This window comes from Adiantum capillus-veneris, chromosome 10, assembly GCF_014529385.1.
Source record: "Adiantum capillus-veneris isolate H3 chromosome 10, ASM1452938v2, whole genome shotgun sequence".
In the NCBI taxonomy this organism is placed as follows: Eukaryota; Viridiplantae; Streptophyta; class Polypodiopsida; order Polypodiales; family Pteridaceae; genus Adiantum; species Adiantum capillus-veneris.
Genome location: NC_140940.1, coordinates 17,384,642 through 17,408,502, shown reverse-complemented (window position 1 = coordinate 17,408,502; position 23,861 = coordinate 17,384,642). Strand labels below are relative to the sequence as shown.

Below are 23,861 nucleotides of genomic sequence, written 5' to 3'. Positions count from 1 at the left end.
CTCTCTCTCTCTCTCTCTCTCTCTCTCTCTCTCGCGCCATTTCCCTCTTGAATAACAGGTCTCGAGTTCAACTCCTCGTCGGCTAGATCTCTAAGGCCTCTTGGGATAGTTTCCTACGATGTTAAAACTCTCTTCTTCTTCTTCTCTCTCTCTCTCTCTCTCTCTCTCTCTCTCTCTCTCTCTCTCTCGCCACTGCTTGTTCAGAGAGGGCTTTGGACCACTCTCCAGAGTCATGGGATACGAGGACCAGATATGTCTGGGTTTTTTTTTGCTCGAGCTGTGAAGACAGAGAGAGAGCCTGATGAGAGGAGAGGCTAGTCTCAGAGACAAATCACAGATTTCTTTAGAGCAGACACTGGACAACCGGAGGAGCTACTACCACAGCAGAGCCCACATTCTCCTCGCACCAGAGGCACACTGATTGACTGAGCGACGGATCTGGGGAGATCCAGACGCTTACGACTGCGGAGGACTACAGAGCATCGACGGAGGCTGCATCAGAGGATTCGGATCACTTTGGCCCGTCATGCACGACGCCCGATCATTGACCATGGAGGAGATTGATGAGATCCGCAAGCGACTGATGCCGGATCTTCTGTGATTTAGCTCTTTCCAAGGATACACCCACATTGTTCTTCCCCCCCCCCCAAAAAAATAAAATAAAATAAAAATATATATATATATATAAATCCCAGCTGGCTGCTTAGTTCACATCTAGCAGCTTAGGATTTCATAGTATTTTTATTTTGTTACTCAGACTTTGTATCAGATCCACCACATTGTAACTTTTGGTGTCATAGGTCACTTTGGCCTTTTGAAGACGTTAATATAACATATCATTTCATTTCATATCTCTCTCTCTCTCTCTCTCTCTCTCTCTCTCTCTCTCTCTCTCTCTCTCTCCATGTATGCGCTATGACGAGGAGCACTATGTATGCAGATGTCCAACATATGAGAGCTGCGAGCATATGGGGCTGATATACAGTCCTTTTTGTATGACAGCCCACACTTGCAGTGCTACTGGAGTTGAGAGACCAGAGACAGCTGGGCGGCTTCTTACTAGAGATTTAGAGACAGACTTTCCTTTAGGCACGCTTTTTCATGAGCATCATTGAAGAGGCTGTGTGCACATTTATAGTTCCATGAACACGACGAGGTAGAGAGGGAGTACTGTGATGGATGGCAGCGATGTATGGTAAGGCGAAGCCTTGATTCGGCACAGGATTATTAGAGCAGAGATGGGGATATGCCTTCAGTGGTTGAGGCGCTTGTTTGAGGCAGAAACTGTAATAGACTTGGACACTCCAAGTCAAGAATCAATCACGACAGCACCAAATAACCACTTGAAAACAGTTCACAGTTCACAATAGATTTGCACTGGCCCGGCGGAGTTCCGTGCCTAGAGATATTGGCCCCAAAGACTGGTGCCCCTTTTGGTATTTCTTTATGTATTAATCAGTGTTCAAAGTACAAGAGTGGGTCGGGTTCTCACTCTCAGACTCTGCATCTAGATGCTCTGCAGATGGGAGCCCAAACCACTTATTTAATGATTACAAGGGATGCCAAAAGCAGAGCCTTGAAAAGCTTCAAATCAAAAGCCTAAATAAAAGCAAAGGCTCTTTCCTCTCTCAAACTCTCTTGAGTTTTACAATAAAGCAAAGTCTCTCTCTCTCTCTCTCTCTCTCTCCTCAAATTGTGTAGCAAAAAGCTTGATCTCTGGCTGTCGTAAAATGCGCCGCAAAAAGCGGGCTCAGCTGTATGGTGCCACGTCATCATGTTCCCCACAATTTTCGGGATTCAGCCTGCTGCCCTCTTAGGGTTAGGGTTAGGGTTAGGGTTTCTGCTGTTTTTAAGGTTTTTGGCAGATTTTAGGGTTTGCAGGTTTTAGGGTTAGGGTTTCCAGAATTAGGGTTTTCAGCAGCAGTCAGGGTTAGGGTTTCCCGCATGCTCTCGGCAGACACGTCATCACTTTGTGGCATACCCCTCTCGTGAAAGCACTGTAATTGCCCTCGATTACGCTTGCAAAACAGACAGAGGCCATAAACCGTCTTAGTAGACACTGACTGTTAGTACCTACGCACTAGGAACACACATCTAGCACATGTACCAATCGACAGTCACATCACACGACATCACAGGACATCACTAGACATCACAGTACATCACATGACATTCAACATTCATTCGGATCTTAGACCATGATTTATCGGCAATGTAGCTAGCAATTGCATCTAGATCCAATTGGGACCTCATCGACGTCCGATTGACTAACCCCTATTGCAACCATGTCTATTCGAGATCAATTAGACCAAAATGCTGCAGTCATTTCGTCTATCAGTTCCTGCACTTAAAAGAAGTCAAGAACAAATCAGTATCATAATCAAGAATTCCATTTCATAAAGTCATCCAGCAGAATACTGTCAGCTGTCAGTATCCCTGAAGCTCAAAGAGACATCAGTGACTTTAGTATCAAAATCAAGGCATCTGTTGACAAAGGAGCGGAGTGACTCCCCTCTTGTGCATCCCACTGCACCAGATCTCCAACCAAGCTGAATTCTGGGTTCCATTTGGAGTAGACTATGCTAAACCAAAAGCATCGAGGTAAAGTTTCACAATCCGGGGAGTACCTAGCAACTTCGCATCAAATGTAGGGTTGTTCTTGAACTTAACCAAGAACCGCCTTCGGACTTTACCGTTCTTCGTATTCTTATGTGCCAAAATTTGTTCAGGAACATGGATCTCCTCATTTCTTCCACTTCGGGTTGCTCATCGGGCTCCCCATCATCAGGCACATCACCTTTAAAAGGTTTCAAGAGACTCACATGAAATGCATTGTGAATCCTCCAAGTATCAGGTAGTTTCAGTCGGAAGGAGATATCATTTATCTTTTTAGTGATGTGGAAAGGTCCATAATATCGCATACTAAGCTTTGGAAAAGGCCTCTCCTTTCCCTTTTTCATTCTCAGGCGTGCCTTCTCAAATGTAAGAGCACCCAATCATCCTCCTTCAATTTCAAGTTGCGACGATGGCGATCCGTTGCCTTTTTCTGTCGCTCTTGAGATTTCTGCTGTCGTTCTTGAGATTTCTGCAAAGTCTCGCGAACTTTGGCAAAAGCCGTATCTAAGTCTCGCGTATATTCATCCGCTTCAAAAATCTTATCTTTCGTGCTTAGGAAGGGTGGAACCTTTGCAGCATCTTCAACAATCTCAAATGGCGCCTTTCCCGTCGAAGAGTGTATCGTGTTATTGTAGGCAAATTCCACCAAAGGTAGGTACTTTTCCCATTGAATCTTCTGATCCGAGATATAAGACTTCAATAAATCTAGAATCACTGAATTGGCAATCTCAGATTGCGCGTGAGTGTTCTCCCAAATTGCCTTCCAAAACAAAGTCGTAATCTGGGGTGCCTGTCGGAGACAATCGTCTTAGGCATGCCATGTAATCTGAAGATCTGGGAACAGTCTCGCTAAGTGATCTGGCTTGACTGTTTTCTTCACTGGAATGAAATGAGCCTGTTTGCTAAATCTGTCAATAACAGTCCAGATAACATTGTGACCACTCTGTGTTCTCGGGAGATAAAAAATGAAATCCATTGCAATACTTTCCGAGGGGCGGGTGGGTATGGTGAAAGGCTGTAACAATCCCTGTGCTTTATGCCTGTCAAACTTGACCTTCTGGCATACTAAGCAACTGTGCACAAAACCTTCCACATCCTTCTTGAGTCTCGGCCAAAAGAAGTATCTCTCTACCCCTTTCATGGTGGTAGCAATGCTGCGGTGACCCGTAAAAGGTGGACAGTGGTATTCAGTCATAACCTTTTTCCTCAAAGGCTGTGTAACGCACACAACATGGTTTTTCTCATCAAGTAGCCATCCCGAATGGAGTATCCCGCTACTGTCTCCCCATCCCGTATCCGTCTGAAACGTCTGCAAAATGTGTATCTGTGGCATACTGGTCGACGATATCCTCGAAGCTCCTATGATGTATCGCGGAAATAGCCAGAATCAATGGCTTTCGAGACAAAGCATCTGCCACCACATTCTTCTGTCCGTGCAAATGGACAATCTGGAAATGAAATTGTGACAAGATGTTCGCTCACCGCATCTGCTTTTCGGAAAGCTGCTTCTGTGACAAGAAGTAGGGCAAACTCTGATGGTCTGTAAAGACAGTAAAATTCGCTCCGAGTAGGTATTGCCGCCACTAAGTAAGAGCATGGATAACCGCCAAAAGCTCTTTCTCATAAATCTGTGCTACCATTTCCGGCCTTGAGAACAATCGGCTCTCGTAAGCAATGACATGGGCTTCTTGCATTAAGACCGCACCCAGACTACGACCACAAGCATCACAATATACTTCAAATGACTTCTGCAAGTCCGGCAAAGTCAAAATGTGTCCCGTAGTGAATTTCTCTTTCAATGTCTGAAAGACAGTCACCTCTGTGGGTCCCTACGACTCCTTTCTGTGTCAAGATATGCAAAGGGGAAGCAACCTTTGCAAACTTTCGAATAAACCGCCTGTAGTACGAACACAGTCCTAAGAAGCTTCTAACTTCATGGACATTCTTCAAATTGGGCCAATCACGTATAGTCTCTATCTTGGCCAAGTTGGCCGGATCCATTTGCTGTCCCAGGAGCATTCGTTAAGCCAAAAGGCGTCACCAAAAACTCAAATAATCCAAAAGTCGTTCGAAAAGCTCTCTTGTAGACGTCTACTAGCGCGATTCTGATATGATGATATCCACTCTTCAAATCAATCTTGCTAAAGCACGAGGATCCCTGTAATCTGTCGAGTATATCATCGATCCTAAGAATCGAAAATCTGTTCTTGATGGTGATTTTGTTGAGAGCTCTATAATCGATGCACATTCTCCAAGATCAGTCTTTCTTCGAAACCAACAACACTTGAGAGCAATACGGTGAAGTACTAGGCTGGACAAGACCCTTTTCCAAGAGGTCTTTCACTTGGTTCATAATCTCTTCATTCTGTTCTCATCTCACACGGTAAGGTGGCCAGTTTGGTTGTGTGCTTCCAGGTATCATATCAATGGTATGATCTTCAGGCCCTCTAAAAAGAAATCAGCATGAGTGTGGAGAAAAATCTTGGCGTTCTTTTGTTCAGGTCAAAACATATTCGACCTTTATCCATCGTTCAGTTCTCTACCAAAAGAATGAGTAAAGAAACGGAAGTTCATTAAGTACAATCTCTGAGTCCTTCATTTGTCCAAGTCGCTTTCTCGGCCCAGCAGTCAACCACGGCGTAGTTCTTGAGGAACCAAGGGATTTCGAGTAGAACGTCACTCGCGCGCCCTGAACACCCCTGTCATTGCAAACAAAGTTTGCCAATGCTCGGTGTAATGGCAACATCCCGTTTGGGTGCCACTCGAACTACCTCCGCCTGTGGCCTCAGCCTGTCGGGCGTAGTTCCAAATCGAGCCGCCAATTCCAAGTGAAAAGAGGTTGGCCTTGGCTCCTTCAAAAGAGCTTCCTGATCCTTCACTTTGCCCCAAAAACGGCAAAGTTTGTACTTTCATTCATTTGATTCGGTTCAGGTCCCACGCCATGTGGTACCAGTTCTGATTTTTATCTGCCTTTTCTGCCACGTCTCTCAGTTGCTTTAGAACTTTCTGGCCTTTCTTCATCTTGTTCAATCGGTGCCTTGTTAGGGCACTTTGTGGAGATATGTCCATGTTCCCCGCATCCAAAGCACTTCCCCTCCCTGATGAAGCGAGCTCTTTCCTTAGGAGTAAGCTTGGGTCGTACATCCTTCTTTTTTGGGTTGCTCTTTCTCTTTCTACTTTCGTTCGCTGAAGCCTGTTCGGCTCGTTGTGTCATGACCTCATCGGTGGGGTGGGTCAGACTGCCATAGTGAATGGCAAAGCCCCGTTTCGCACGACTCATCAATTCCTGAATAGAAGCTGACTTCTGTTCCAAGCAGTGATCTCGGATCTCTGTAGGTAAACCCAAGGTAAACCGCTCAATCTCTTCTCTGAACGAGATCTTCTTGAATAAAGAGGCGGGTAGAAAAGATCTCCAGAATCTCTCGCAATAAGCATCCATTGTATCTCTCTTGGTCATCCGAAGATGGTTCCAAGCAGCTCGTATATCGCGTTCATACTCTTGCGTTAGCCAAGAAGAAACAAAAAGCTTCTTAAATTTCAGCCATTTAACTGGCGCAGTCTTGTTTAAAAGAAGCGTGGACCACCAAGTTCGAGCATTCCCCTCAAAATAAGTAAGAGGCAGCTCTCCGAATCTTGAAGTGCTCTGAGTAGCGTCCTCCCGCGAAAGCGATGTCAAACTGCTGTATAAAAGACAAAGCCTTCGAAGCATCTTTGTATCCTGAAAAAGTGTCAAATTTGATCGACTGTCCACCTTTCTTAAACTCTCGGACTTTCTTGCTTTTATCTTCCAAAAAGTCATACTGGTTGGCTTTATAAAAATTCTTCTTGTTCGCATAAAAGTTGCCGTCATCAGAGTCTGAACTATCTGTAGACGAGTCCTCTGTAGAACTGTCACTCATTGGGCGAGATTTAGACTTCCTTGCCTTTTTCTTACCCTTTTCGAAGCGTTGTTTCTTGCTTCGCTTTTTGCCTTTTTTGTCTTCTTCGCTCGATTCTGAAGAGCTAGAAGAACTGTCAGAAGAAGAAGAAGAAGAATTGGATACTCCTTCAAATCGAACACGCTTCTTTGTCAAATGTCACATGACGACCCAAATAACCCGGGAAGTCAGTGACTTTCTTCTGCTTTTTGGCTTTGTTCTGCGTGTCAAAAAGCTGAGCAATCAAGTGATGTCAAAATGCTGCATAAAAGACAAAGCCTTCGAAGCATCTTTGTATCCTGAAAAAGTGTCAAATTTGATCGACTGTCCACCTTCCTTAAACCCTCGGACTTTCTTGCTTTTATCTTCCAAAAAGTCATACTGGTTGGCTTTATAAAAATTCTTCTTGTTCGCATAAAAGTTGCCATCATCAGAGTCTGAATTGTTTGTAGACGAGTCCTCTGTAGAACTGTCACTCATTGGGCGAGATTTAGACTTCCTTGTCTTTTTCTTGCCCTTTCCGAAGCGTTGTTTCTTGCTTTGCTTTTTTCCTTTTTAGTCTTCTTCGCTCAAATTTGAAGAGCTAGAAGAACTGTCAGAAGAAGAAGAAGAAGAACTGGGTACTCCTTCAAATCGAACACGCTTCTTCGGTTTCTTTGCTTTGTCAAATGTCGACTGACGACCCAAATAACCCGGGAAGTCGGTGCCTTTCTTTTGCTTTTTGCCGTGCTTTTTGGCTTTGTTCTGCGCGTCAAAAAGCTGAGCAATCCGTGCATCAACCACCTCTTCTAATTCCTTCTTTGAATATTGCTTTTGAGCAGAAGGTTTCTTGAGAGCGGGTTTCAGGGGTGGTGTTGTGGTTTTCTGCCATTGCTCGTGCAAAGAAGTCTCGCTCATATATTTTGCCAATTTTGGGTCCTTTGCAAAACTGAGCATCATCTTTGTTGCATCGCCGATCAATTGACGACGCTTCATCTCTCGTTGCTCCGCGTGAATAGGCGGAGACGGGCCATACTGTCTGCCGGAATCTTCGTTGTGATCCCTGCCCGCATCTACGGATGTAGAGGGAGTCGACTGATCCTTGCGTGAAGCCATAGGTGCCGCGGAAAAAAAATTTGGGATCGGATTTCCCGTAGAAGAGAAATTGGCCGTGCTGTGATATCGCTGTAACAGACTTGGACACTCCAAGTCAAGAATCAATCACGACAGCACCAAATAACCACTTCAAAACAATTCATAGTTCACAATAGATTTGCATTGGCCCGGCGGAGTTCCGTGCCTAGAGATATTGGCCCCAAAGATTGGCGCCCCTTTCGGTATTTTTTTATGTATTAATCAGTGTTCAAAGTACAAGAGTGGGTCGGGTTTTCACTCTCAGACTCTGTGTCCAGATGCTCTGCAGAGTGGGAGCCCAAACCACTTATTTAATGATTACAAGGGATGCCAAAAGCAGAGCCCCGAAAAGCTTCAAATCAAAAGCCTGAATAAAAGCAAAGGCTCTTTCCTCTCTCAAACTCTCTTAAGTTTTACAATAAAGCAAAGTCTCTCTCTCTCTCCTCAAATTGCGCAGCAAAAAGCTTGATCTCTGGCTGCCGTAAAATACGCCGCAAAAAGCGGGCTCAGCTGTACGGTGCCACGTCATCATGTTCCCCGCAATTTCCGGGATTCAGCCTGCTGCCCTTTTAGGGTTAGGGTTTCTGCTGTTTTAGGGTTTCTGGCAGACTTTAGGGTTTGCAGGTTTTAGGGTTAGGGTTTCCAGAATTAGGCTTTTCAGCAGCAGTCAGGGTTAGGGTTTCCCGTATGCTTTGGGGCAGACACGTCATCACTTTGTGACAGAAACTTTTCTATTAATTATGAGATCTCCCTCGAGATATATCTGCACGACTAGCACTGGCCTCCATCCAGTTAGCAGCAATGGGTGACAGAAATTGCTGGTATACCCAGATGAGAGTAACCATCATATGAAAATTGAGAGACAAACCTCTGAGTACAATGGGTTGCCATACACTAAGGCTCGAACCGAGTGATGAGAGTAGCATACTGAGAGGGGATACACAGAGTAATTGGATTTGATACCCTTTTGCACACTACACGATATGGCATATTACCGGAGTTGTTTTCTTTAGCTCTCCACAGATATGCGTGATTATCCGGCCAATTTAATATGGATGCCAGCTATAAGATAGATGCTGGAAATTCATCTTTCTTTAATCAGTCAAAGATAGAGGCAAATAGATAGGATAGTGTAGAGGCAGAGGATCAGATCTACAAGTTGTATGAGTGGGAGCTGGAGATAGAGGTCCATTACATTTGCAGATGTATGGGAGCCACTGAGTGGGAGATCAGCCTGGCCCATTAAGGCATAGAATGGTACCGATTTCATCGTGGTATGAATACTGTTGCTGACACCACGCAAGCTTTACCAACATTAGTAGGAATACAGCATCAAGGGGGGTTTGGGGGGGGGGTTTCATCTTTGAGAGGTATAGAGTAGTGCTCAGTGATCCCCACGCCCAACCAGGAGGAGACCTAGAGACCCATGAGACCCATGGGAGTCCACACAAAGAGAGACACCAATGAGAGTAGGAGTATCTCAATCGTATTTTGTATCTTGACTATGGATGTACTTTCGGTACGTTCTCTCTTTCGTAGATAGGGGATCCATTTCAGTGGATATGCTCTTTTTAATCTGCTATGCTATGCTTTTGGAAAGGTCAGTGTATTCTCTCTCTCTCTCTCTCTCTCTCTCTCTCTCTCTCTCTCTCTCTCTCTCTCTTTTGGAAAGGTCAATGGGGGCCTTCGGAGGAGGGTTTTACAACGTCTCTAGTGAGCAGGAATCTGAGGCGAGGACGAGCAGGTTGGCGAGGACGAGCTGAGGCAAGGGCGAGTTGTCGCGTTGCAAACCTGTTGGACGAGGGACGAGAGGCGAGCTCTCTCTCTGCTGGACGAGAGTCTTGGGCGAGGGCGAATTGCTGATCTTGGACGAGAGACGAGCTCGACTGGGCGAGGGGCGAGCTGCTGGTCGAAAGACGAAGGGCGAGCTGCTAGACCTGGTCAAGGGTGAGCTGCTAAGCCTGGGCAAGCTGCTGGTCCTGTGTCAAGAGGTCGAGCTCCTGGGTCGAGGACGAGGAGCCTACCAAAGGGCGAGGACGAGTTGCCTGCCAAGGGCGAGGGCGAGGGTCTTGACCTCTAAAGGACGAGGGCGAGCTGCCTGCCAAGGGCGAGAGCGAGCTTCCTACCAAGGGCGAGGGCGAGAAGAGCCAAGGGCGACGAGACGAGACCAGCCTGCCAGGGCTAGGGCGAGGACTTGGTGACGAAGGCGAGGCCAACCATGGCGGAGGCGAGACCTCTGTTGGTGAGTCTTTGTTCTTCTCTCTCAGATGGACCAACCAACCGAGGATGGTGATGCAAGTGGCTTCACCACAAAATGAAAGCGACTTTCAAGCGGAGGAGCAGAGATGGTATACTCTCGCCAAGCTCACTGAGGGTAGGGAAAACCGTCAAAGTCCAAGATGATTTAATGATGGAGAGGGTTCAAGTAATGATTAAATCTGAGCTCAGCTTTATGAGATGACATCAGGAAAGAGATGTACGCAAATGCAGATAGTTATAAGAATTCTATGTATGCAGATATGAGGAAAGAATTAGATAAAGCGATGCTTGATAGGAATGATGAGATGTATCTATCTGTGAAAGGGGAGATGCAGGCTCTAATGCGGGCAGAAGTGAATGTAATGGAATGTATTATGCAGAAAAAGTTGGATGAGGCAATTGCAAGCTTTGAATCTTGGAAAATCAATGTGGAAAAGTGCATGAAGGAAAAAGATGCAGTGATTGAAGAGCTTAAAGGGGAACTTGCAGCTTGCAAAATTATGCCCAAAACGGAAGGGGGAAATCAGCCCTCGATGTTAAAGGAGCTCGAAGATATTAACGAGCAGGTGAAAACTCTGCACGAAGGGGAAGAACAAAACTCGAAAGAGGCTTCCTCATGGGCGGAGCGCCTTTTTAGAACACAGGAGAAAGTTGAGGAAGCAGAAAAATGGATTGGAGGTGCAAAGAAAGGGAAGGCCCGGATGCCAGAAGCCGCACAGACCTCTACCATCATCAATATGACCATTGAGGAGGAACAAAAGAGGAGGACTAGAGCCCTCCATGTGCGTATTACTGGTATCAAAATGTAGAAGACAAAGTGAAGGAACGCTTGCAGCGCATGGGCATCCCGGAACCTATGCACATAGGTGCTTGGAGAGTAGGAAAGAAAGGAGTGGATGAGAGGGGAAACGTCAAAGAGAAAGCACTTATTTTGCGTTTCCCGACTTTGGAAACAAGGAAGGAATTCCTGAAGAAGAGACCGGCACTTAAGAAAACTGGAGTATTTATGGGGGATGACCTTACTTTAGCACAAATAGCACCTATGCAAGAGTTGATGCCAGAGATCAAGGCAGCAAGGGAGAAGGGAAAAATTGCCTTTTATAGAGGAGGGAAAGTAGTGGTTTTGGAAAAACGCACAGCATGACGGTGCGAGACATATGGGACCACACTCCGGATGGCGGCATGGAATTGTAATGGATCATATAGGCTGGATGTGGGTGCCTTTGAGGATAGCTTCAGAGAAAGAGACATTGTCTTTTACTCAGAGACACATCAAAAATCTGGACAATTGATGCCAAGTGTGACTGGTTATTTATGGGAGACAGCTTGTCGGCCAGACGCTAGATCCCAGCATGGGAGTTGAGGTTCAGGAGGGGTAGCAGTCTTATTCAAGGAGGAGTTGCAGCCGCTATTATAGATTGTCCGGAGAGATGACCAGGCAAGATACATGTGGATGAGACTGAGAGCTGAGACAGGCAGATTCTTATACATTGCTATATGTTACTTTCCCCCTAGCACATCAGTCTATACCTCACCTAGAGGGCAATCCGCTTTCTCTATACTTGATGATGACATATGGGAGTTCTCTAGAGATGGAGATATCATTCTCTTGGGAGACTTTAATGCCAGGACGGCCAACTCCCAAACGGTATTTTATGATACCTCGGAGGAGATGCTTTTAGAGATGGATATATCGGAGATGGGGCTTGACAGACACTCACAGGATAGAGAGCACACAGAGTATGGGAGATATCTCATAGAGATGGCGACTACGCATGGTCTGGCCATACTTAATGGTCTAGAGATTTTTCCTTCGTCTGGGGGATTCACATGCTTTCCACACAGACATGGGGCTAGTACAGTAGACTATGTCATGACTTCATCGAGCTTCATCTCTAATATTCAGGATTTCAGTGCGGGCCCTAAGCCTGTTGGAGTAGCAGTGGACCATGCTCTCCTGACTTTTTTAGTCTCTTTCCAGTATAGTGTCTCTCAGACACCACGAAGGATTGCACACACACGGTATACTTTTACACCAGAGACGGATTCAGTTTATGTGGAAGAGATTTACAGACGGATGTGGGCAGCCGAGCCTGTATATACAGTGGAGGAGATCACCACTTTATTGACGGAGATCTTGCATGGGGCAGCAGCAGAGGCATACCCACACACTCAACCAGATCAGAAAAGACGTTCTGGGAACATGCCTCAGAATAGTTGGTATGATGAGGAATGCAGAGAGATGAGAGTTCAGATTCAGAGCGAGCTTGTACTTGGAGTCATTACATATCGACAGTCTCGGATTGCTCTTCGCGTTTAGTGCGACGGAAGAAGCGGGCCTTTTTAGCCCAGATGGAACGTGATTTGTATCAGCTCTTTTTGAGTCGAGATTCAGGTGAGGCTTGGCGTCTCTTCCGTGAGCACTCACCTCCTCCAGTGATTACCTCTCCCGAGACTTGGGGTCAGTATGCAGCATCATTATATACAGTACCCGGGCAACCACCATTACCAGACCCTCTAGAGCCATGTCCAGCCACTAGTACCTTCTTTACCACTGAGATGGTGAAAAACGCCATTGACAGGATGAGGACTAGGAGAGCATATGATCATGATGGTTTGGTGGCATAGCACTTGATACATGCTAGAGATTTATTGTCAGAAGTTCTTGCACGGTTGTTTAATCGTGTCATGTGTGAGGGACTACCGGAGTCCTGGAGATTATCTACTATTGTATCTCTCTTCAAGGCAGGGGACCCCACAGTGCCAGGGAACTACATTACTATTATGATAGGGCACACATTGACACGGTTGTATGCATCCATTCTTGAACAGCAACTGAGTAAATGGGCAGAAAATGAGGGCATACGAGCAGCAGGACAGGCTGGATTCAGGAGGGGTTTCTCCACTTTGGACCATATTCTTACACTCAGAGCCAATATTGAGGAGGGTCGGGCTCATGGGAGACGGATGTATTGCTGCTTTGTGGACTTCCGCAAAGCATTTGACACAGTGCCGAGGGCCAGATTAATGCACAGGCTACTGAAGTTGGGAGTACCCACAGAGATCATATGGGGGATCATGGCTTTATACGGCTCAGTGACTGGCCAGGTACGCACTCCTGAGGGGATTTCTGACATTGTTCATTCCACTATTGGAGTGAAACAGGGGTGTCCTTTGTCCCCTACACTTTTTGGTATGTATGTAGATGAGGTCTCTGACTACATTGGCAGAGAGGGTGACAGAGGCGCTCAGCTAGCAGGGACATGGATCCCTTTATTATTATATCCTGATGATATTGTGTTGATATCAGAGTCGCCAGAGGGCATGCAGAGACATTTGGATGCATTGCACAACTTTGCAAAGGATAGTGGACTGTTTGTGAACCTTGGTAAAACCAAGGTTATGGTGTTTAACACCACACCACAGTGGGTCAAGAGATCGGCACCTGCATTCGTATATGGTCAAGACACTGTGGAGTACACAAATGAATATACATATCTGGGGGTGGTATTCACGGGACCGAGGTTTACTCTGAGGAGAGCAGCAGAGACTAGACTGTCCATAGCCTATGCGGCATTGGGAGGGCTAGAGAGGATGTGTTCGCAGGTTCAGTTTCAAGAACCACGAACAAAGTTAGATACTTTGGTTGCTTCAGCTATGCTTTATGGGGTCCAAGTGTGGGGACCATCTGTGAATCATGACGGTTGGAGGAACATGGAGATACCCTTGGTATTTATGATATCCCGGATGATTAGAGCCAAGGCCTCCGTACCACATGCGATTATTCGAGCGGAGGTAGCCGCCCCTCCTATAGAGATTGAGGCTCTTACCAGATCAGTGTCCTTTATGCACAGTCTATGGGATACACATAGAGGCAGATATACCAGATTGGCTCTTGAGTCCTCTAGACAGTTAGCGATGCAGGGAGATGCATCATGTTGGTATGCGTAGATGACCTCATGGTTTCAAAGGCATGGTCTCAGCATGGATAGATTGCCTCCCTTTCAGTATTCCCTGGATGCACCCTCCCTACCAGTCACACGGATGGAGATCACTAGACTCATTCGGCAGGATCTTATACAATTGGACACCAGAAGGACATGGGTAGAGCCGATGCACGAGTTGGGCACCAAGATGGCTTTCTACAAAGAGCACCTTCTCCAACTTTCGGGAGATGGGTTTGTGACTCGTTCAAGCTACATGGACACTCATTTGTCTCATGGTCTGCGATGTGCTATTGGTCAGATTCGCACATCCTCACACCAGCTGGAGACTGAGACGGGTAGATTCAGAGGGATACCGCCGGAGTCTAGGATATGTCAACTATGCGGTAGAGAGCCAGAGACAGAGCTACACTACATATGCCACTGCACTGTGTATTATGAGATACGAGGGCTCTTCCATTGCTTATTCAGAGAGGGTTTTGGACCCCTAGATAGAGTCATGAGGTATCATGATCAGAGATGCCTTGGCCTATATCTACTTGAGCTAAACCGACCTAGAGATAGTCTGTTGAGGAGACATGGAGTACGACAGTCGCAGAGACAGATCACAGACTTCTTTGGATCGAGGGAGCCGAGAGACTAACCACCAGCACAGGGTTGTACCCGCATTCATACGAGAGGCACCCTCATTGACAGGGCGATTGAGCTCGGGAGATGGAGACGGCCACGACCGAGACACAAGAGCACACTACATCGACGGAGACTCCAGCAGAGGATCAGAGGCATTCTAGCACGACACCCAGATTGTCATTGAGGGCCTATTCTACATTTTCAGATTTCACATTTCACACTTCATTTCAGTTTTCATTTTTACTTTCAGTACTTTTTGTACTTGTACTTCAGACATTGTATTAGATTCACCACTTTGTATCTGATGGTCTCATAGGTCATTTTGGCCTTTTGAAGACGTTAATATATCATTTCATTTCATTTCTCTCCATCATGAAGTGTGGAGGACATCTTGCAGGTGTCAGCAAGGTTGTTGGAGCTGAAAGCCACAATTGATGCTGGAAATCGACACAGAGACAACGTTCTTTCTTCTATTGCCAGTGATATTGAGTTGTGGGATTCAACGGTGAGCTTTTTGATGCATCATGTCATCATTAAAACGTTGCTGAACTGAAAACTGAAAATTGCTCTTTCTGTTTCTTTCTGAACCTGTTTGAGCAGGTGAAAAGAGAAAAGGCGGTTAATCATACACTGAATATGTTGAGTGTTGATGTTACGAGAAAGTGTTTAGTAGGTGAAGGCTGGTGTCCAGTATCTGCTGAGCCTCAGGTAACAATTCAAGAGTACATCTGGGAGCCAACAGCTAGTGAATTGTCCTGTTTAACAGCATGCATTTGTTGTAGATTCAAGATGCTCTGCAGCGTGCAGCTTATGAAAGCAATTCTCAAGTGGTCACTATATTTCAAGTTATCAAAACCAAGGAAATGCCTCCCACATATTTTAAGACGAATAAGTTTAATGGGGCTTTTCAAGATATTGTTGATGCTTATGGGTAGGCATTTTGATTAGCTAGCTGTTCTGTTGTTGCTTGCTGAGTGTAGTACTGTTGGATTTTAACTTTCCTGGCTCTGTTTTGGGCAGAATTGCCAGATATAAAGAGGTCAATCCAGCAGTATTTACAATTGTGACATTTCCTTTTCTTTTTGCCGTTATGTTTGGGGATTGGGGGCATGGAATTTGCCTTTTGCTCGCAGTTCTGTGGCTTCTTTTTAATGAGAAAAAGTACAGCAGTCAGGTAATGTTCACTCTACATGAGGTCTACTTGCATTGGTGATTTGTGTCCTGCATATGTTTTGGTGAATATGCTTTGCTGATCGATGAGTTTATTTTGTCTGATGGTTCTTTATATCTGATGGATGAGTTTTGTTCTGTGGCAGAAACTAGGAGACATAATGAGCATGGCATTTTCTGGCCGTTATGTTATTTTGCTCATGTCCATATTCTCAATATATACTGGACTGATCTACAATGAATTCTTCTCTGTCCCCTTTCCAATTTTTGGGTCTTCAGCATACTATTGCAGTGATTCTACCTGCAGGTCTTTCTCTTTCCTTTGCTATCCATTGTTATGAATTCTGTGCTTAGATTCACCAAGGAAAACATTCTTGCAAACTAACCCATATGAGGGAAATTTTGGCAGTACTGCATATACAACAGGACTTGTAAAGACGCAGTCAGCACCTTACGTATTTGGCGTAGACCCTGTTTGGCATGGCTCTTCAACGGAGCTTACGTTTCTGAACTCCTTAAAAATGAAGATGTCGATCCTGATTGGTGTAGCGCAGATGAATTTAGGAATTTTTCTTAGCCTTTGCAATGGCCTATATTTCAAGAATGATCTAAATATCTGGTAAGCAAGGGGTTTTCTTCTTTAATTATGTTTTTCTGAAGAAAGAAGCATTGCTTGCTCTGGGCTGATAACGCGTTTTCTCATGGTGACCCAAATCATCACTGGTGCCTAAGAAAAGAACAAGCAAACCCCTAAACCCAATTTCTGGTATATGTAGAAGATTAGTGAAAGCCTTTTGAACCAACTTGCTGCTATCCATATGGCATCTCATTGTTCCTTGATATCCACTACAACTGAGCCGATCACAAGATTTGAACAGTTCCAAACTTTATAACAAAGCCTGTGACATTTGTGCAATAGGTACCTTGGTGGTGGTGGTATGACTTGTTGTGGTTGAAAGTTGCAATATTGAACCTTATTATCCAGGTGTATCGACAGTTTCAAGAAGAGTCAGGTCTAGGACAGTCAATTCCACCTTTGCAATGCATAATTAGGCCATTCAGTAAGTTAAGTTCATAGTATAGGGGTTGACTTTTTGGCCTTTCATGTGCTCTTTGTCATGGCTACAGTTATGTTAACGTTTTGTTTGCGAATAATTAGATTAATGATTATATTTTTGAAACGATGAGACCTGTGGTTCCACGTATCTGCTGTCAGCTTTTTGGTTTTATTGTCAATTGATGCGTGGTGACAATTTTTCTGCAGGTACCAATTTGTACCTCAAATTATTTTTCTGAACGCTCTTTTTGGATACCTTTCCATCCTGATCATTGTCAAGTGGTGCACGGGGGCCACTGCTGATTTGTATCATGTGATGATATACATGTTTTTAAGTCCAACCGCTGATCTTGATGCTAACCAGTTGTTTCCAGGACAAAAATATCTACAGGTAGTACAAACACATTAAGTTTTTCACTGCACATCTGCAATACTGGCTGGCTAATTTTTTTTTAATCTTTGTAGATTACACTTCTGCTCTTAGCTCTCGTGGCAATTCCTTGGATGCTTTTCCCAAAGCCATTGATCTTAAGATCCCGACACATCAAGGTAATTTTTTTGATCAGGTTTAGGTGTTAATATGGCTAAAATTATGGTTGTTACCCATAAACAAGTCAGGCATGTATCTGGATGCTGCGTACACTGCGCACGCGCACACATGTATATTTGTGCTGGTGGTAAGGGTAGCCCTCTAACTTACTAGTGGGCTATTTGTATTATTACAGGAATCTCAAGGACATACCTATAACATGCTTCGGGACTCTGAGCATGATATTGTAGATCTTGACCATGAAAATGATGAGACAGATCAGGAAGAATTCGAATTCAGTGAAGTATTTGTGCATCAAATGATCCATGCAATTGAGTTTGTGTTAGGGGCAGTTTCTAACACTGCATCATACCTTCGTCTCTGGGCACTGAGGTACATGGAGTTCATTCGTCAACCTTGTCAAGAAGATTTCCTTTTAATCATTCTGAACTTTTTCACACATTTTTTGTACAGTCTGGCGCACTCAGAACTATCGTCTGTTTTTTATGACAAAGTCCTAGTTCTGACTTGGGGGTAAGTTTTCTCCTGCTCTAACTAGAGGATGTTAGAGAAAGTTTTGTATTTGATGAGGAGAGGGAAGCACGTTTTCTTCAAGCATTCTTATTCCTGTGATGGAAAGTATTTTATTGGCCTCTTGGAACTTTTTCCGCAATGAACTTTATAAGTCTGGTAATGATTATACTTAAGTTAGAGACTATTTGAATTACTGTTTTTCATCTGTGCTTACTGGGCATGCCTATGTCAAGCCACTCTCTCAAGAAACAATAATAATCACATGATACAACAAGAGATGGGAAAAGCCACTCTGATGGTCTGTACTGTTGACCTACTTGCTAAGGCTGTAACTGTCAAAGCGTGCTGTCTGAATTACCTTGTAGGTGATTTTATGCCTTGTAAAGTGCGGGCCAGTCAAAGGTGGCGGCGGGAGCAGATGCCCTCGTAACAGCACAATCCACGGAGCCCTCTATATAACCTGCTAATATTCTCCCAATGCATCTACTTCCTGATTTGGAGCTGCACTCATCTCTCTAAACATGTCTTTGTCTTTATCGTAGTTTCTGCTCTTGGTAGATTCTCTCCTAGGCCGACTTTGGCCTCACATAGACGTTACATAGAACTTTTGGCAGAGTTTGTTCCTCTCAAACATAGATTGTCTATCTCTGTCTCTAGAACTTTTGGCAGAGTCTGTTCCTCTAGAACATGCACATAGGGTTAGATGTGCACGTGACACTTGAAGACTGTGCATTGATTACAGAGCTCTCAATAAAATCACCATCAAGAACAGTTTCCAATACCCAGGATGGATGATATACTTGCAGGGTTCTTCGTGTTTCAGCAGAATCAATTTGAAAAGTGGCTATCATCAGATCAGACTCGTTCTTGGAGATGTATATAAGACTGCGTCCAGGACATCCTTTGGATTGCACAAGTCCCTGGGGATGCCTTTTGGTCTCACAAATGCTCCTGCAACATTCAATAGGATGATGAATTGGATTTTTAGAGAGTATAGATAGTTTGTGGGCACCTTCTTTGACGACATCATCGTATTCTTCAAGAATGAATCAAAACATAGAAAACATCTCTTACAGGTTTTTGAGGCACTACGGAAACAAAAATTCAGAGATACACTTTTTGGGACACATTGTCTCAGCAAAGGGTGTACAGATGGACTCGGCGAAGATAAAGACCATTGAGATTTCGAAGCTTTTGGGTTTGTGATCGGTTCATAGAAAATTTGCAGAGATTACTTCCCCTTTGCGTACCGTGGCTTAGAAAGGTGTTTTGTTTGCTTTGGGATCCTCAGAAATTGCAACATACAATATTCTCAAAGAGAAGGTCCGCGAACCCAGGTTGGGTGAGATTGGGTAGCAGTGTGTGTGCATGGAGGTCGAGTGCAGAGAGAGAGAGAGGCAGTGTGGGTTTCAACGTAGGTTGCAGAGAAGAGCTACGATTTTTTTAAGTTCAAAAAGACCTCAATGTGATTAGGTTTTGGGACCTTTTATTAAGATGGTCCATTTGGCCACTTGGACGATTTGAACACTTTAAAAATAGTCCAAGTGGCCCAAAGGCCAATAATGAAGTATAATGCTAATACAGTCCCAAAATAGTGGGCCAAAAATATACCGAAAATATGTTTGTGAAGCTCTTGATCAGAGCTACACGGTGGAAACAGTCCGGAGGTGACGCCTGGGCATTTACCCCCAACAACCTCTCACTTAAAGGCCCAAAGAGTCGCCTTTAAGCTATGTAACCCCCACCATTTATAGGCAATGCTCATGTTGTGCCTTAGACAGACCTTTGGTAAGAGCATTTGCAGGTTTTAATGTGTACTGATTTTGATCAATAAGACCAAACCATCATCGTATTTGTTTAAAATGGTACCTAGAGAATGCAACAAAAAGCATTGTGTGACTAGCAAAAGGGCTCACGTGTGTGTGACCACCAATTCTTTTGATTAGTTCTCTCTTCTTCCTATTCTAGATGACCTAGTGATTTTCCCACTCTTTCCCAACTCATTTCTTTCACACACTTATCCATGTGTGATGCTTCCATGCTTTAGCCGGGTTGCTACCATTTCTGGATTGACAATTTTGTTGATTCATTGGAGCTATGGTACAAGCGAGCCAACATTTGGCGTCGTTACCGGTAGCCTAAGCTAGAGGAGATTTTTTGAGTAAGAATGAGTGTTTTGGAATAGATTGTTTATGTGTAGAAACCTCCTATTTTACCCTAATTTGTAACTAATTGACTAGCAATTTGAGTGCTATACATGTGTGCACTGTGTATGCCTAATTAGTCACTCCTTTTGAAAGAAAATTGCAAAAATATCATGTAGATCTGAGTGATTTTGAGTGTGTAATTAAGAGATTTTTACTAATTACATGGGTTTTTGTGCTACGCATAGATAAATCAAGCATTGGTTGTGTGCACATCAACCATATGTGTTGAATTTCCATGGATGTGATGCTACACATAAATCTTTGGTTGTTGGTTGCTTGTAGGTAATTTGCAGTGAAGCAGCTTCTGTCCTGTGAAGAGGAACCCTTTTCCCGGGTGGTGTCATTCACTCTGTCAGCCATAGTGTAATTCAAGTTCCTATGCTTTGTATCCTCCCCAAAAACCAACCAAGGCTCACTCTCTAAGGAAAAAGTGATTCTGTTCTGGCGACGGAACCATGAAACCAGCCCGTAAACTCGCCAGAGGGCGGTAGACTTTAGCTTTCACCCGATTCTTGCACTTGAACTTCACCACATAGAGAAAATTCACGAATTAACTTGTGATTGGAAATTACACTTAAAACAAAACACGGCCTGAGAGGCCCCAAAGACTGGCGCCTCTCTCGGTATTTCTTTATTCTTATTAAACTTGTGAGAAAATCTGCAAATTCCTACGAGCTCTCGCTTTTACCAGGCTGAAAATGGCCTACTCTAGCCTGATTTTGACAGCATAACCGGAGTAAGAGGCTTCATAAACAAAATTCCCGTGCAAAAGGTGATTTTCTAGGCGCCTTTTAGCAATTTCTGTAACCTGGCGAGAATCTGCAGCACGCTGAATTCTCTATTTTTTACCCCGGAAATGCACCAAAACACCTATAGAGTGATCCCCTAGCTTCTTGAAGCTCCTGGGGGTATTAGGGATCAATTAGGGTCAAAACCCTAAACCTGCAAAAATACACAGCAGGCTGTAATTTACTGTTTCGGGCTCCATTTCGCGTGCCAATCGCATCCGTAGCTAGCAATTGTTAATCCCCGCAGGTACGGGTGAACTCGGAGAAATTTCACGCGAGAAATCTTGTTCGATTTAAAGGGCAAGTAGCCTTACAGGTGCGGGAGCTAGCTAATCCACTACCTGTGCAAGAGGCTCTGGCCTCGGCAATCGCGGCATGAACCCACACAATTGTACATACAAATGAAAAGCCCTTGACCTGGGCATTACGTTTCTGTATTCAAAGGGGGGGAGAGGTGCCCGAGAGCAAAGTCATTGTGCTACATAGAACAGAGGAGAAGGCAAGCTTTCCATTAAAGCTGTGATCACTTGCATCCACTACTCACACATTGTAGTTCACAATGAGGTCAAATCAGCCTCCTCTCTTCCTACTGTGGTGTACTTGCAGATTATTCAAGGGTCACCAAGTGTCCACTTTGCCTCTTTTGAGTTAAATTTCTAGTACATATCAGCTTATAAAGTGTATCGAGGGGCCTAAATGACTTTGAATTGAGCCGAGAGATACTTTTATAGCTCGGATTTTAGTGCCAATTGGCCCGACCAACTCGTGGCGACCTGGCCTTACTGATGCGGGTGAAACTTACGATCGTCGACGGTTTCACACTGGCCATACAATGTCCGGTCATTTGTGACTTCAAAAAGAGGGTTCGAAAAATTAAATAAAAATCAAGGGTTGTCACAGCCTCGTGACACCCTTCGCATACTAAGCTTTGGGAAAAGTCTCTCCGTACCCTTCCTCTTCGGTAGGCGTGCTTACTCAAACCAAAGAAGCACCCAATCATTCTCCTTCAACTGCAAGTCGTGTCGATGCTTGTCTGTTGCCGTCTTATGTTGTGCTTGAGACTTTTTACCTTGGCAAAAGCAATATCTAGATCATGTGTGTGGCATTGATTTGCTTCAAAAATTTGGTCGTTAGAATTCAAAGTCGGTGGAACCTTTCACCCTCAACAATCTCAAATGACGTCTTCCCCTTAGACATGTGAATAGTATTGTTGTAAACAAATTCCACCAGCGGCAAATGCTTCTCCCACTAAGTCTTGTGATGAAAGATACACGACTTCAACAAGTCCTAAACTACTGATTGGCTATCTCCGATTGCCCATTTGTCTATGGATGAAACCACAATGAGAATGTAAGTTGAGTGCCTATATTCTCCCACATTGCTCTCAAAACAAACTTGTGAATCTAGGGTCTCTATGTGTCTCTATAGATGTAGGCATGCCATGTAGTTTGGAAATCTGTGAGGCAAACAGTTTGGCCAAATGGTCGGCTTTAACTGTCTTCTTTACCGGTATGAAGTGAGCATGCTTGCTGAATCTGTCAATGACTATCCAAATGCCCACTCCGAGTCTTTGGAAGATGAAATCCATTGCTATACTCTCCCAAGGTTGGTTAGGAATAAGTAAAGGTTGTAGGAGCCCTGTCGATTTGTGCCTCTCAAATTTTATCTTTTGAGACACCAACCAAGTGCGCACAAACTCATCCACATCCTTCTTGAGCTAGGGCCATTAAAAATACTTTTCTACCCCTTTCAAGGTACTCTTGACGCCTCTGTGCCCAACAAAAGGAGGATTACGGCACTCCGTCAACACCTTTTTCCTTAAATCACATGACCACGGTTTTCCACATCAAATAACCATCCTTGATAGTATAACTTGTAGTTGTCTCCCCACTCTGAAAAATCGACGCATATCGACCAAGCACATCTCAAAGTTCTGGAGATGGCCGATATCTGTGGCTTTAGAGACAAGGCGTCTGCCCCCGATTTCTCCTTTCCCGTAACATGAACAATGTGAAAATGGAACTGTGACAAGATGTTCGCCCATCTCATTTGCTTATCTGAAAGCTACTCCTAGGACAAGAAGTATCTAAAACTCTGATGATCTGTAAATACTATTAAATCTGTTCTAATGTCTCCTTGTAAAATCTTATCCAAAAGCTGCTCCTCTCTCCTCAGATAAGAAATACCTCAAACTCTGGTAATATGTAATCACCTTAAGATATGCTCTAATGTCTCCACTAAGTTAGAGCATATATCACCGCTAACAACCTTCTTGTAGATTTGTGCAAATCTCTGAGGTCTAGAGAACATTCTACTCTCATAAGCTATGACATGGCCCTCTTGCATTACGATTGCTCCCAGACTGCAACCACAAGCATCATAGTAAACCTCAAAAGGCTTTTGCAAATTTGGTATTATCAAAACAAGACCAGATGTTGGGGCTAAATGCCCAACGTCACCTCCAGATCGTTTCCACCATGTAGCTCTGATCGAGAGCTTCATAGACATATTTTTTTGTATATTTTTGGCCTAGTATTCTGGGCCTGTACGTTTTGGGCCTGTACGGACATTATACTTCATTTATTGGCCTTTGGGCCACTTAGACTAATTTTAAAGTGTTCACATTGTCCAAGTGGCCAAATGGCCCATTTTAAAAGAAGGTCCCAAAATCTCATCACTTTGAGGTCTTTTTGGACTAAAAAAATCATGGCTCTTCTCTGCAGTCTGCGTTGAAAACCCACGCTGCCTCTCTCTGTCTCTTTGCAGTCGACCTGCATGCACACACACCGCTGACCAATCTCACCCAACCTGGGTTTGTGAACCTCCTCTCTCAACCGATATCAAAGCCTCATGCAAATTCTTCGCGAGGAGTTCGTGGTGAACAATTGAGTATTTCAGCCCTACACCCTCGAGAAGCCTTCTCTCTCGTTTTAGGAAGTTTTCATCGTAGGAAGCCTCTCCGGCAAGCAAGTTTCCTCTCCAAATTGCCTTTGGCTTTTCCAGTGCTCCCAAATTATCATAGGGAATTGTCTGCAACATGGACATTGTAATAGGGATCATTGGCGCCCCTTGGCCATTGACATTCTGAGTCATTGGT

General features: G+C 44.4%; 1 protein-coding gene across 1 annotated transcript in view; it reads left to right on the top strand.

Annotated features, from left to right (window-relative positions):
* The window catches only part of LOC147448505 (V-type proton ATPase subunit a3-like), a 69,669-nt gene that overhangs the window by 36,365 nt on the left and 9,443 nt on the right, over window positions 1-23,861 (top strand). The window contains exons 8-17 of the mRNA XM_086521087.1: window positions 14,877-14,984; window positions 15,080-15,187; window positions 15,262-15,410; window positions 15,500-15,653; window positions 15,796-15,956; window positions 16,059-16,268; window positions 16,914-17,097; window positions 17,172-17,255; window positions 17,432-17,628; window positions 17,710-17,769. Of these exons, the coding sequence (XP_086377213.1) occupies window positions 14,877-14,984; window positions 15,080-15,187; window positions 15,262-15,410; window positions 15,500-15,653; window positions 15,796-15,956; window positions 16,059-16,268; window positions 16,914-17,097; window positions 17,172-17,255; window positions 17,432-17,628; window positions 17,710-17,769 (1,415 nt within the window). The remainder of the gene's footprint in view (window positions 1-14,876; window positions 14,985-15,079; window positions 15,188-15,261; window positions 15,411-15,499; window positions 15,654-15,795; window positions 15,957-16,058; window positions 16,269-16,913; window positions 17,098-17,171; window positions 17,256-17,431; window positions 17,629-17,709; window positions 17,770-23,861) is intronic.